This window comes from Pempheris klunzingeri, chromosome 17 (assembly GCF_042242105.1).
Source record: "Pempheris klunzingeri isolate RE-2024b chromosome 17, fPemKlu1.hap1, whole genome shotgun sequence".
Classification (NCBI taxonomy): Eukaryota; Metazoa; Chordata; class Actinopteri; order Acropomatiformes; family Pempheridae; genus Pempheris; species Pempheris klunzingeri.
The window spans coordinates 3,193,475-3,208,603 of NC_092028.1; the positions used below are offsets into that span (position 1 = coordinate 3,193,475).

At 41.2% G+C, this 15,129-nt stretch overlaps 2 protein-coding genes across 2 annotated transcripts; both read left to right on the plus strand.

The window, feature by feature from the left end:
• The first annotated feature begins 806 nt into the window (after positions 1-806).
• LOC139216430 (small integral membrane protein 36-like) lies at positions 807-1,187 on the plus strand. The gene has a single exon (XM_070847538.1). It carries the CDS (start codon positions 807-809, stop codon positions 1,107-1,109), a length of 303 nt encoding a protein of 100 aa, XP_070703639.1. The 3' UTR covers positions 1,110-1,187.
• Positions 1,188-8,875: 7,688 nt separating this feature from the next.
• Positions 8,876-14,263, plus strand: mmd (monocyte to macrophage differentiation-associated). Its single transcript, XM_070847539.1, has 7 exons — positions 8,876-9,284; positions 10,141-10,222; positions 10,647-10,807; positions 11,680-11,754; positions 11,867-11,968; positions 12,094-12,163; positions 12,525-14,263. Exons 1-7 carry the CDS (start codon positions 9,259-9,261, stop codon positions 12,726-12,728), a joined length of 720 nt encoding a protein of 239 aa, XP_070703640.1. The 5' UTR covers positions 8,876-9,258; the 3' UTR covers positions 12,729-14,263.
• The last annotated feature ends 866 nt before the right edge of the window (positions 14,264-15,129 follow it).

A 15,129-nucleotide genomic window follows, 5' to 3' on the forward strand; every position in this document is an offset into this window, starting at 1 on the left:
CAAACCCACATGATTATGCTCCTGCACACATAGTGTGTATTGTCATGCATCAACAGAGATTATAAACCCTAGGAGTTTACTGTCCGCTCTGATAATCCCATCCCTCGTAGCCCACAAAGGCACACAGGAGGAAGGCGGCTGCTGTAATCTGTCAAGATAACATGTTCAACAAAATAATGCACAGTCATAGATTTTAAAAAGAAATGTCTGTCACTTGGTCCTGGGGTTGATTAAGTCCTCTGGTAGCATGGTAGCATTTTTACGAGTGGCTTTTTAGTCGTGCTCTCCGGCCTCTATTTAGCCAGATGGCTTCCTCAGTCAATCCCCACTCACAATCAAGATTAAGATTAAGCCAAACACACACACACACACACACGCAGTCAAATACGTCCTATACAAAGTAATTAATGTTCACTTGCTCGCAGATGATATAACACAGAATCTGTCACAGTTGCTGAGTTACAACCGAAGCTGGGGTTATTAAAGGGAGCCACAAATTCAAGGTTGGAGGAGTGGCACGGATTAAAGTATTTTTACCACAAAGCCACGTATCCACGGCGCTCGTCTGAAACAGAGAGGTGAGAGACAGAAGCGAGGCAGAGAGGATGGAGGGAGGGAGGGAGGGAGGACAGTAGAGAGAGAGATTGAAGAGGACAGAGGGGGAGAAAGCCCTGCTGTCACCAAGCTTGTTTAGCGTTTCTCAGCCTGTAGCAGCCGTCGATACCTTCTACCTTTTTCGTTGTCTGAGGCCTCTGAGGTGCTTGCTTCTTCGAGGCCTCAGGGCCGCCAAGCATGAAGCAGGCACCATGGGCTTTCTGGAAAACTACCAGGAGATCGACCCTGTCACTTTGAACCTTTGCATCCTCATTGCCAGCTATGTTATCTTGCTCTTGGTCTTCCTGATATCGTGTATCATGTATGATTGCCGGGGCAAAGATCCCACAAAGGAGTACGCCCCGGACCCGCAGCCAACTCAGTCTCCCATCAGGCTGGTGGTGATGCAGAGCTCTCCGGCCCCGGTGGGACGGTGGGACACAGCCAACATGATCACGACCTACCACGAGCCAACGCACTCGGACTTCAGGGAGAAGAAAAGCACGATGGTCTGAACCTCGGAGGCTCAGCAGACTCTCCTTTGTATATACCTGACTCTTTTTTGTACGTGCATTTCTTTTTACATCTCCTTGTTTTTTTCTTTGGGACAATGCTAGGATTTGACCTACACAGGGCCGGACTTGCACGGTAAGGGTGAGCGACGTGGGTTGATGTCTTTAAGTGCTGTGAGTATGCATGTGAAATCCCTCTTTATCTCAAGGATCCCAAGCCAAAGCTTGCAGTCTTCCATGGAAAGGAAATGTCACAACCGATAAAGCACAAGGAATAAAGAGGGCATTTCTGCTGTGTTTTGTTGACAGACAGACTGAGGGAGAGGTTTAGGATTAAGGTTAGCGTTAAGAAAGCACAAATAGATGCGGTAAAGGAGAAACTAAGTTACCGTCTTAACACCTGAGGCTCTTTTTTGATTCTAAATTGGTCATTTTAAGAGAATAACCCTCCTTGGCACCTTTGGACTTTGTTCCTCTTCTCCAACATGTAGATAAAACTATTATAACTACTCTAAATCAAAGGTGCATTGCTCTTGCTTGGCTGCCATTCAGGGATTAGTGTTCAACATTTGGTTTGCACTGTCTGCATTGACAGTAACCTCTTACATAAGTCCAGGAAGTGTGATGGTGCACGGATGCGGTTGTCAAAGCAGTAGACAGCTGGGTGAACGCTTTCCCACCCAGGTCCTGACCTGAAACGCCTAGATTCTTATTTTGAGACGTGTGACTTTAATCACCCCGCCCACACTACAGGAACATGTTAACCCTCTGATTGATTCAGTACTTACCTGCCACTGTACGAGCACAACTGTGCCTCAAACCTTACCTGTTGTTCATGTTAAACATTTTGACAGGCATGATGAACAGAAAACCAACATAAAGAAAGGCCTGAGGTCGAAAGTGTTTCCTTTGTCTCTCATATCACTCATATCTCTCAAGTGCAGATATGGTTTATCAAATCTGCAGAAATATGCAAACAAAGTTCTGTGTAAATTAGTGTGAGGCACATGATGCCTGTGTTTAACAAGCAAACAGAGCAGGGTTGACATAAAGCTGCAGCGATGCAGTCGATGTGGATGACTTCAATTTCTCCTCTAATGTACTCCATATATATTCTGTCAATGTCCTCTGCTGTGACTGTTTTATTTGGGATATTTATTTGGGACTTTTACAGACCGCTCATTGTAGAAGATCTTGCGTGCCGCGTCATGCTGTAATCTGTGGCGGGTCAGACTGATTAGCCGGCCTGTCAGAGCAGTCAGAGGTTCTGAAATGAAAGCCGAGGAGCAGATTTACCTGGATAGGTTATCTGGGTAACGACACGCTCAGTGAAACCACAAAGCCGAATCTGAAACATGGACCATAAATAAGGTTTTACTCAGAACTCGTGGAGGTGATGCCATTGAACAGGCCTCTTGGAAAAGCCCCCTCAGTTGGAGTTTTAGTCAGACAAACACTTCCTGGACTCAAAAATGACTCTCGTGGTTGAGCATATAATACCATATTTCATGCGCTACATAAGTATTACAATATAGTGTCTTTGCTGATCACTGAAATCAAGCCAAGTTATGTTACGTCGTTAGGCTAACATGGCATCACAAGTCACACTCTCCTAGTTGTTGTAGGTTTATGCTGCATTCGTGCATGTCGGCACTGATGAAATCAAGGTCTAATTATGACGGGGAAAGCTCTGATATGGCCGACTTGGCGCCAAAAAATACTAAAGTGCAAACAAACATGGAGCCTCATGTCAACCAGAGATTGTTGTTCAAGGTAATTAATCACAAATCAAAGGGACATAGTGCTCTGTAGTCCAAGCTGAGTATCTTTAACCCATCGTAGCTTGTCTTAGCATTCAAATTTGCTTGTTAAATCTTGCTGCAAAAACTTAAGGATCTATTAATGATGTTTTTAGGCCTCCAGAGCATACAGTGTCTGCCTTCCTGAAACAAATGTATAAATGATACAGCACTCTGTCTGAGTCAGAGATGATATGATTATATGATTATTATATTAGAGGATATGTTGCGGATGTACAAGCAGATGAATCCGTCCTTTGTTGGTTAATAGAAATTATGTTTCCTAGTAGCTGATTATTCAACAGATTGTGGTTGCAGATTTCAGTCAGCACTGCCAACACTCAACAGGAATAGATCTCATGGCTCTGAGAACTCTTGCAGTACACATGGACAGAAATGAGGTTGGAGCTCGGTGTAATCCTGCTACTTCTGAGAAACGGGCAGTAAATGGATCTCATTCATAAAATAGGCCACTGGTATTCTTTGCAGTTACTGAACCTGTAATGAAACATTTGGATTATATGAACTGTATCTTTATCATGTATATATAGTTATGCTACTGCTTGATATAATTATCAGCTGACCTCCTCCCAAAACCTTTTTTAAAAACAAAAGGCACCATATTTACCTCAATACTATGTGAAAAACTAAAGGAATGCCCCTAGTCTTTTGGAGACAAGTAGACGTTTGTCTTTAAAATCAATAGGGGCATTCATTTAGTTTAGTTTGTGTAGCCTGACTACTGGCTAAGCCTCTTAGGTGATCAGACTATATTACTGTTACAAAGTATGGAAACACCAGTGGTGGAAGAGGTGTTCAGATCTTTTATTTAATACCAATTTACAATCAAAAGTCCTGAATTCAAAAGCATTATCATCAAAATATATATATAAGTACCAAAAGTAAAGGTACTTATTGTGCAGAGTGACCCATTTCAGAATAATATATATATTTATTATAGAATTTTAATGAATGATGCATTAATACATATGCATAATTAATGTTGTAGCTGGCGAAGCTAATTTTAACTACTTTATTTACTGCAGGGGAGCTACAGCTTAGCTGATAACAGTGCATCATCATTCATTGTGCTATATTTATATATATATATATATATATATATATATATATATATATAAGGTAACTAGTAACTAAAGCTGTGAAATAAGGTAAAAAGTATTACATTTCACTCATGAAAGACCTCAATATTATGCCTAAGCACAGTACTGTATTTGAACATACCACCACTGGGGAAACACATGACTGTCTTTATTGTCTGCTATGAAAATACACCACTACTTTGATAAAATTCTGCACATAATTAAATGCAATGCAAACTTTGTTTCAGTAAGCTCCCTCATCAGTTAGAAGCAATGGTATTTCTGTACGGGTGGCGTGTAGTGTCATTATACACATTTAAGTTATTCTCAGGATTCCCAGCACTGATTAGATTTTCTCAGCAACCAGATATGGACATGCTGCTATAATAGAAAATAAATCACGCTGGTTGTGGTTGGTTGTTACAGTACCTAATCAGTATCTGTCACTGTGGTAAAGTAAAGTAAAGTGAGAAGAGTAAAGCAGCCACGCCTCACTGCTAAGCCAGAAGCACCATAGAGCTCAGCTTGCTCGCTGCAAAATTAATCAACTCAGCGACGGCAAAAACACTGCAGATCCAAAGCTCCCGAACTACTGTTTGTTTTCGTATTCAAGGTGGACATTAATAAAAAGTTGGGACCTTTGAATGGTATAGAGAAATACAATGAATGAATACTCTGGTTTAAATGTAACTTATTTTAAAAGTGTGTTTGAGGAAATATTGTAGCCGTTTTTTGCAGTCTGATGGACACATTTAGAGTGAATACTTGACTGATTTTTTAAAAATCTGAATCTGTGTAGCCATTTTTTAAAGTACTGACACTTTAAAGGATCCGTTTGCCATACAGTTTTTACACACTCTAAGTCTGCTATATTGTTTGCTACATAGTCGATGTGTTATCCTCCGTATTGATTTCCATACCTTCTCCTTTGGAGGTACACCCTAGCACTGCATTCTAGCATGAAACAGTAAACCAATTACAAAGCTGTTTAACCCCATGTCACGTGTGTTACATAAAGCCTCTCACATTCTAAGGACAATCTTACCTGTATATCTCTCCTACAGGACCAGTGGAAGTTGTACTAAAACCTGCAGGAGGAGCTTTTTTTCAGTTTGTGTTCTCAGTATGAAATGATGAGGATATCAAAGCAGCTGAGGGGTAAAGTTTAGGACACTGAAACCTGCTCAGTAGGTGTCATATGACAACGAGGTTGCGTCAAACATCATATGCACGTCAGACCTCTAACCCCTGGCTCATCAGGCTGATGAGATAATAGTTTGAGAAATTGCTTCTGTGTGGTTACTTAGTGCTGAAATTTCATTATACACAATCCAGCTTTATCACTGCAACCAACAAAATAATGCATAGCAGAAATGTCAAATAGCTCTACCCCTGATTATTGTTCCATGCCTCAATTTCTTTCCCCTAGTTTTTTTTTTCTTTTATACAAAAACCTGATCCGAGGCAGAGCACGGTTGGACCACTATGGCGGGCAGACAACCTGAGGAATGATGAGTCGATGAGTTGATCATTGGACATCTAAAGGCAGTTGTGTGATTAAAGAGATGGTTTTGTGAGAGTTGAAGATTCTGTACATGGCCAATATAGAACCATATTCATACATATATTTATACATAATGTATATCATGGTTACGACATAGGAAAGTCATGTGCACGATATGGTGGTAATGTCATGACAACAAGGTTGCAAGGCAACGCTGCTGGTGTCTGGAAGCCACCGAGGCAAACAATTTAACTAGCTAATGAGAAAGTAACATGATATTAATGCAGGAAATGTGAGACATACAAATACTAAGAAAACTCTATATGACCAATATTACGATTACAAAGTATTATCATTATTATTATTATCATTACAAAGTATTAAACTCACCATCCACAGAATAATTAACTTCCATGGCCTCTGTCATTTCTAAATGACATTTCTAAACTCATGAATATCACAGGAAGGGGCCTTCATATGGACTCTTACTGTGAACATGTTAGCACGAGCCCATTTGAAAGCCTTCGACCTGATCCTCCTATTCTCTTCGTCACACCTGTAAGGGCAGGGACCTCACCTCTTCTTGCTCTCAGGTCGTAGAGTTTGGTGACCAACAGCTCCACTCTACTTTTACCTGAGCAGAGGGCCATTAAGCCAGAATTAGTTTCAACATCATTTTAAAGACACACTATACTTACTGTACAGTACGTACATTTCCCTCGCCATTTTTGCATAACTCTAACTGCTCCCAAAGTGAAGTATAACTGACCTTAACATGTCCATCTATCAGTCATAAAAAATCTAGAAAATGCAAAAAAGCTGTCTCATCTCATGGACAGAAAAGAGCAGATTTCAGCATTTTTCAGAGTCAAGCAATGGCTGATTAGACCCATGTCTAGGTTGAGGTTGAGTGGAGCCAGGCAGGAAATTCATGATGTCTCTAATAAAGGCTCAGTCACATTTCCAAACTGTAAACAGTGTGTGAGAGCGGTGCAGCACCAAATACAGTGATGGCTCATAGCAAGAATAATAACTTTTCCAACACTGTGAACCAACGTTTCTGTTGACTGATGAATTAAAAAGGGAATACTTGCTTGAATTTCATGTGGGCTTCAATCGAAGTGAATGGGGGTATGTGATAGTGGTGCCAGTGAAAGGGGAACTCCACCGATTTATATAAATCAGATGAATAAATGCAAAATAATCCACTATATAATCCATCCATTTTTAACCAGATTTTACCATTGAACCATCAAATTCCTGTCATCCAAGTCCTTGAGACATAAATAGACATAAAGGTGTAAACTGATACAGCTGTTGTTGTGATGTGAGAGTGCTGGTACTAGAGAAACCCCACCCGCCACCAAACAGAGGAAGTCAAACACAGACGCGGTTTGTTTACGGCCAGGACAGAAAGATATCCTGACCTGCTGTGACGCGCTGCCAACCTGCAGCTCTCAGGTCTGTATCACATTAGAGGTGTTAGCGAAGGAGCGGAGGGGGGAGAAATCAGACTGGAGCCAGAAACAGGGAGACACTGTCCCCTGACATATGGCCTCTGGCATTCTCCTGGTGTCTGCGCTAATGTCCTTTTTAAAATCCCAACACAGACAATGAGCTCTCTCTTTTTGTCTGGATCAATCCCATTCGCTGCTCTCACTGGTACAGCAACTGCTACATGTACCACAAAGGCCCAGATACCTTTGTTTAACAGACTAGTGCACCATTCTTGTATGAATTTCTGATATATACTAGACCTATCTTTGTAAGTCACCATTTGTAATTTGAGACAAAGTGGTTATCTGAATCTGCTGACAGGAAAATATTCTTCTCAAGTGCCTACAAAACATTCATCTGGTTTCTCTCTTCTTCAGTGCAGCAACACCAACAACACTGACTGCAGCACCAACTTCATTAAGTATGAGGATTGTACGTTGGTCTTACATAAACACGTTGGTATATCCAAGAGTCCCTGCTCAAGTTACAATGCTATTATGTAACTGAACTGTAACAGCTTGACACTGTGGGTGCATCTCACTGTGTGGCTGTGTCATGTTGCCTGCAGACACATCACACTCTGGACCGTATCACCAGATTTATGCATCTCCTCATCATTTATATGATCATTAGGATTGAATTATAAAAACATTAAAAGGTAAAATAAGAATTCTGTCAAAGGACCGTGGTGATAGTCAGCTGTTGACACGATCAGTGTGGTGTGTGCTGCGTCCTCCATTGGAGAGGAACATCTTACATAACATGTGCTTCAATAGAGCATGTTTTGTTCAAGAGAACCTGCTGTATGAAGCTGTATGATAGTGGTGGGATAACTAAACACATTTACTCAGGTGCTTAACTTAAATTTAGTTACTTTAGATATTACAATTTCTGCACACAAAACATATGAAGAGTTTATGAAATGTGATGTTTTGTTAGAAATGAACCTACCAGTTTATACAACTGCAGCTGAAACTATTCTGATAATCAGTGTTTCCAGCCTCACAAGTGTTAGTTTTTGCTACTTTTCCTTTAAATAATAAATAAATAATTGTAATGTATTCTTGAGAATGATGAGGTTTGGAGTGTTGGTTGGACAAAACATACATAACGCCCCCATTAACCAGTGGATGAATGGAGACAGTAATCAGCATACTAATCCATTATGAAAATAATCATTAGTTGCAATCCAATACAAAACAGTTCAAACTACAACAGTAAAATCCCACTTTTACAGTAACGCATTAGTAATAATAATAATAATAATATATTTTATGGTATGCAGGATAATTTACTTATTTTTGCAATGTAAGTACTTTTACTTAAGTAAAGGATCTGAACACTTCCTCCATCACTGTTGTATCTACAACAGTTGACAAGGAAAGTTGCAGAAAAGTCAGATTCAGATTTTATTAAGTTGTAACTGATGCCTTTATGAATAGTTAATAAAATATTTACTAATGCTTTATAGATTAGATATAAGACATTAACAAGAACGACTTCAGGATGAACAGGTTGTGAGAAACCCCTTTTTTCTTTTGTTATTCTTCTTCATTTAACGGTTAATGCATCAATCTGTTTTAATAAGTAATCAATTCTGCAGTTACAAATATTAAGGAGACATTAAATGCGGTCATTCTGAGTTTCTCACTGTCTAATAAACCATCAGTTTCTCTTTATTTCTTTCTCAATCTTTCATATTTGCATATCCAGAGAGCGGCTCTTAAAGGACACCGCCTACCTAACGTCTGATTGGCCGCTTTGCCGGTCTTCTCGCCGCTCATTGGCTCAAACCTGCTGTCACTCAACATCTCACCACTGTTTGGGCGGTGAGGCTCCAGCAGAAATCATATTTAGTGTTGAGCGGCTCAGCGGGGAGCAGCTAGTTATTGACCGGCGGAGCTGCTTGCTTGCGGGGGTCTCTTTCTGTTCGTCCTGGCTGCCGCTGGTGCTCATGGATATTTCTAGCTTAAAGACGAGGCTGTGAGCCAGCATTTGCTACAGAATGATATTAAGAAAAAGACTAAAATGGTGCCTTTGTAGCTGGAGTGTTAATGCTGCCGGTGCCTTGTAGCTGGAGTGAAAGTTAGCTTATGAGTAGCATCACGCTAGCTAATGCTAGGCCTTCCGTTTCCTTTGGTTTGTCAGGACACTTTATTGTTTTATTCTCCCCTTTCTAAAGCAGGCTTTTGTTGCTCTTTTGTTTGCTGGGTTTTGTCTGTTGCTCCGTGTGGTGAAGATAAGACACTGAGATGAAGAGAGTGAACAGCTTTCAGAGGTGGGTGAAGAGCAGGAGCATCACGGTAAAGACACAGTTTCTGTGCTGAGCTGAGAGGACTGCTGAGATTATTCACCACTGATGCCACTTTGAGTGTCGGATCCTGTCAGCAGGCTCCTCAGGTGTGATCGCCTTCATGGCCCGATCATTATAGTTAATGCAGATCTACGTGTTTAATGTCCTTGTAGCACTTTGGCACAGGAAATAACAGATACAGCTGAACTAGTCCATGACACAAAATGATTTGTTACAGTTCTAATTACTTGAGATAATAATCCTTTTTGCCTGTTATCAAGAAGAGGGCTCTCAGTCTCTGCTTTAAGCCTCTCACACATGTTTCTATCCTCATAAATGGAATATATTTAGGTTTTGTGTTGCTCAGACACAACACAGATCCAAGGTCTCATCTGGAGCTCTGATGATGTGACATTTGTTGACTAAACCACCCAATGACAGGATTACATGTCAACACAGATAGAGTTAATTTAGCCACTGTTAAATATACTATGAACTGTCATTATGTCATGAACTGTTTTGTCAAACTGGTTAAAACGAGCCAATAAACTGTCCAGAAAAGGTACAACTTACACATCACACATGGTCAATGTATAGAGTCACAGTTAGAGCATGGGTCAGTTAGTTCTTTTGTATTATCTACATTTCTAACTTGTCCTTATGTTTGTTTTTGTGATCAGTGTGACTCGGCTGCTATCTATCTATCTATCTATCTATCTATCTATCTATCAATCTATCTATCTATCTATCTACCTCAGAATGGTGGTTTTGTTGGTAAGCAGTGCTGAATCAGCCATCCTTTGCGTTCATGTCTTGCTTTGTTTGTTTGTGTGTGTTCCAGGTTCATGAACAGACGGGCCTCCGCTAACTGCCGCTACCAGCCCACCTGCTACGAGCATGCTGCAAACTGCTACACTCATGCGGTGAGTGGCTTGAATGTATTTTTAACGTGGACGACACAATCTGAAATGTGCTGTGTCTGGTTTCCTCCCACGTTCGTGTATTCAGTTTTACACCGAATATTTACAGCAACTCGATGGTTGTCGTCGTGGTTGTCAAGCGTAAAATAAAATAGCAATAATAGCAGATAGAGGACAATCAAGAAAGGAAAAAGTAGTGAGAGTCAGTGGTGTCGGTCAGTAGCTCACTGTGCAGGATACATCCCATAATCTAGGCTATATCCTGTCATTTGTGTTGGGTGGTAAATTCCCCCTTTTGACGTAATCAAAAACTTGGATCTTACTGGATGAGCCCTTTAGAGTTCCAGTCTAAAGAAGAGAAGAATATCTGTAATCCAATGAAACTCCTTGTTTTAATAGTTGTGTGATTGTTGTTCGGTGTCTGTAGCTCCTCATTGTGCCGGCCTTCGTGGGCATGGCGCTGCTGCACCGTCTGTCAGACAATGGCTGGGAGAGGATCACTGCCTGGGTGTACGGCATGGGCCTGTGCGCCCTCTTCCTGGTCTCCACTGTGTTTCACATCATCACCTGGAAGAAGAGCCACATGAGGTGAGAAGGAGCGCCGTGACAACCCATGTTGGCAGAGAACCAAGGCTGACATCAAAACCACATAGACATAACTCACCGGCACATTCAGGGTGTACATAGTGCATGAGCACCCAGACAGAGGAGACAGGGACACAGTCACACAGTAAAATCAATGATGTGAGTATAGAATATCAGCAGCACTGCATTAATCCTTCAGATGAGGATATTTTCATGTCTTTGTCGTTTTAGTGTGTGTTATTTTGGTTTCTAGTTTCATGTGAGGCCTTTTCTGTTTCTCTCATCTGGACGATAATGTGAAAATGTCCAGCCCCTACTTGGGATCATTTTGTGCTGCCTCTTAAATCACATACTGCACACTACATACCCAACATGTGTGCTATCGTTCAACAGACTTTTGCATGAATAAACAGTTGTATAATCAACAGGTCACTTCCTGAGAGTCTCTGTGAAAACGTAGACGATGGACTAACTCAAAAAAATTGTTTAGAAAAGTGAAACTTTTACTTGTGGTGTAGTTGCATTGTGGGATATTTATGCTGGTGTACTGTCCAGTGCTGGACATCACTTCACGTCTGCACTTCACATGATTAGTTTCACACTAAGGTTTCAGACATACTAAAACCGGGAAAAGGTTACTTATTTAGCACGATGAGCAGAAACAACCAGAGATGGATAGGGTTCATCCGGTCGGCCACCACAGTGGATGACATTTTACCCTCAATGTCTCGCCATATTTCAGTTTTCTGCAGGAGCCTCGACTGCTCCTCAGTTCTACACATAAAATCACTTCACGTGAAGCAGAGGGATTTCCCCGGATGCAAACCAAAATGCTGTAAATGAACAAGAAATAATCCATTTGTTGTTTGTTTCAGGTCTGTGGAGCAGTGTTTCCACATGTGTGACAGAGTGGTTATCTATTTCTTCATTGCTGCCTCCTACACACCTTGGTGAGTGTCTCACAGAGGACAGTGTACTGTGGCGTCTGCTAGAGGGGCTGGTCAGAAATGGAGCTCTAATACTGACGCATGTGTAATTTTTGTCCCTCTGGTTTCTACTCAGGTTGAACCTGCGTGAATTGGGCCCTCTAGCAGCACACATGCGCTGGTTTGTGTGGCTCATGGCTGCTGCTGGAACCATATATGTCTTCAACTATCATGAAAAGTGAGTTAGTTTTACATTTGGTTATATATTAAGTTTTATAACAGGTCGCTGACTTGTTCGTGCCTGAAGTTTGCTTGGATTTGCTTGGAAATTGTCAATGAGCATGTTTTATTTGTCTGTTTCAGGTATAAACTTGTTGAGCTGGCCTTCTACTTGACGATGGGTTTTTTCCCCGCATCAGTCGTGACGTCAATGGTAATATTATTGTATATTATAATACATTTCACTTAATTTGTATGTCCAGGATCATCGCATGTCGCTTCTTCCGCAGGGTGGAGCTGTTATGAGTGTGTTTTACTTCCTCTGCTTGTTGACGGAGGATTGAAGATCAGTGACATCCCTAACATTATAAAAAAGTGCACATGTTGTTGAAGGTTTTACAGGAATGGCTCTGCTTGATAACATGTTGCTGCTGAGAACCAAGCCTTAGTGTTTGGGTCACTGCTGCCCTCTTGTGGTGTAAATGAACATGGCAGCCTGATGTCCCGTTGATATGACCTACACCATGTTACACTAAGTTTAAGAACTTCTCTCTTTTTTTTTTTTTTCTCTGCAGAGCAACACTGACGGGCTTCAGGAGCTGGCCTGTGGCGGACTCATCTACTGCCTCGGTGTGTTCTTCTTCAAGAGCGATGGCGTCATTCCCTTCGCCCACGCCATCTGGCACGTGTTTGTGGCGCTGGCTGCGGCTGTGCACTATTACGCCATCTGGAAATACCTCTACAAGGCCCCCAGCGCAGACACCCTCCTCGAGTCGTGACCACAGCGGCAGCCGGTTCTCCACCTTCCCCCTGTGCTCCTGAGCAGAGACGGCTGCATCACCGACTCCCTCAACTGCCCGCTGAAGCTGCAACGACAGCCGTAAAGTTTACGAAAAAAAATGACCTTGAATTGTTTACTGTTTTGTACCGTGGAGGTGAAAAGGTTTTTCTGTATCTCCCCGGCAAACAAAAGCTACTTTCAAAGCTGTTTTGTAAAACTTCAGTCTAAAAAAAACGTGACAGAGAGGGAGGGAATTTTGACTTTTTACAACTAACCCTGGCACATTCATGAGTATTTGAGAAATTTGATAACAGTCTTTTGTATCACTTGAAGTAAAACATTCCACTTTGGGGTCATTTGTGTGTCAAAACCTGGAGGTTCTTCTGTTTCAGAGGGTGTTTTGAACATATCAAGATATTGAGTGAGGTGCTAAAAATCAGGAGTGGGTATTATCTAAAGCAACTGGTTTTTGATATCAGAACCAAAATTCATTCATTCATTAATCAATTTTTTTGTTTTTTTTACTTTTAAGAAAATTAAATGTTTCAGTACAAACCTACTTTTTCCATTTAAAGAAAGAAAAGAAACCAAAGATGTTGTCTGCACAAGAATGTGAACCGCGTGATTAGAAAGAAGCACTGTGACACAGTATGAAGCTGACCAGACGTTTGGTGCCACCGTACGATACTCTGGACCAAAGTGTTTAGGTGTCATACCCAGCTCTTGCTCTGCTGATTCTTTTCCTAGTCGGTCTGGAGGGATGGAAATGACAAGAAAAAGCTCTCGATGGAAGTGGTTTTCCATTTTCTTCATTTTATTTTTACTATTGTTACATTGTCAGCCCAGCTGGTCGTTTAGTTGCTTCTGACCAGCAGCCCTCAGTTTCTGCTGTGAGTGTTTAGCGCCTCCTGGTGGTGGGCTGGTGTAAGAAGGTGATTCACAGCATTTCGGGGTGTGTGAGCTGACGGGTGGGGTCGGGTGGGGTTTTGTTAATGAGCCAAATGAGGAGCAGAAATCAGTTGAGGCAGAATGTTTCTTCTTAATGTGAACAGTGTGCAGTAGAGTGTGTGTATGCACGACCTTCGTACTGTAGTCCAGTATTACATCTCTACTGATTCTCTCTTTGTTTTTGATTTGCACCACTAGGATGAGCAGTGTTTCCTGTCTGTACTCTGAAGTGGGTTTGGTCAGTGGAGAAACCTCACCTTCATGTTTTGTCTCATGCTGTTTTGTAAATTTGCTCAATGGCTTACCTCTCTATTGCTTTCCTCTTATTCTAGTGATGTACACAGCTGGAAGATGGCATATTTTTTTTGGCTCTTGTTAAAATGATTTCCTTAACCACTCTGTTTTGTAATGTTTGTATATTCTGTCCTTTGTTCCGTTGATTACATGATCCTGGCCTTTACAGGGGAATAAAACTGCTTCCTGTCTGTTCCGTTGGCTGTTAACGGTGCTACATATACATGAATGCTCCTCCACTATACTGGATATCACCTTTCTAATGTGTCAATAAAAAATGATAATGCCCCATGTCTGAGCCACCTGCATCCTGTTCAATTCTGTTTGCATTGACTTTCCACTGAGAGCTGGACTTCCCACTGAAACAGACAGTCACACCATCCATCGAGCCTTTTATAACATGTAAAACCTACTAAATATCTTGTCCACGTGTCCTGTGGCTCCTGCACTGATCACTGATCATTTGAGCTGCATACAATTCTTTAAATACTGCTAATGCCGATACAGCCGATACCAAAAGAATATATTTTGAAGTGCCAGGGCCCATGAAATTAGAAAAATAGCTATTTAGATCAGGAAATATCTGATCAGAGAATTCATAAACAGTTAATTTTGAGTTCTTGACATGTTTCACTTCACTGAAGTCACTGACTGCTGGAAGAGTGATGATGGAAAGTGTCTCTCAGGCTCATGAAAAACTCAACAGTATTTTTGAAGGATGTGTTCGTCTGGAAAAATTCAGTTTTGTTTGAATTTTGAATAAATTGTCTTGAAGGTTTCTATACTCTGTAAAGGCTTCGGTGATCTAAGAACCTTTGGACACATTTCGATCAGTGCCAATATCAACCTTCACCCATGTAATGTCTGAGCTTTGGTAAATGAAATTAATTAAATGTTAAATGAACAAAGTTTTTGACAGTTTCTTTAAACACAAAGCAGCCAAACACTTGAAGGATACTCCCGTATTGTTAAACGTGGGCCCTATTTTTCTTTTTAAACATATTTTGGGTTTGAAATGACAGAAAGGTACAAAATGTTTTGGAATTGGTCCAGTGGATCACCTCAGCCAGCAGCCACGAAGAGGCTAGAATGGTTGTAATGTGATCATCTGGGGCAACAGGCTAGTCACAGTACGGATATTAAGTGTCTGACTACAT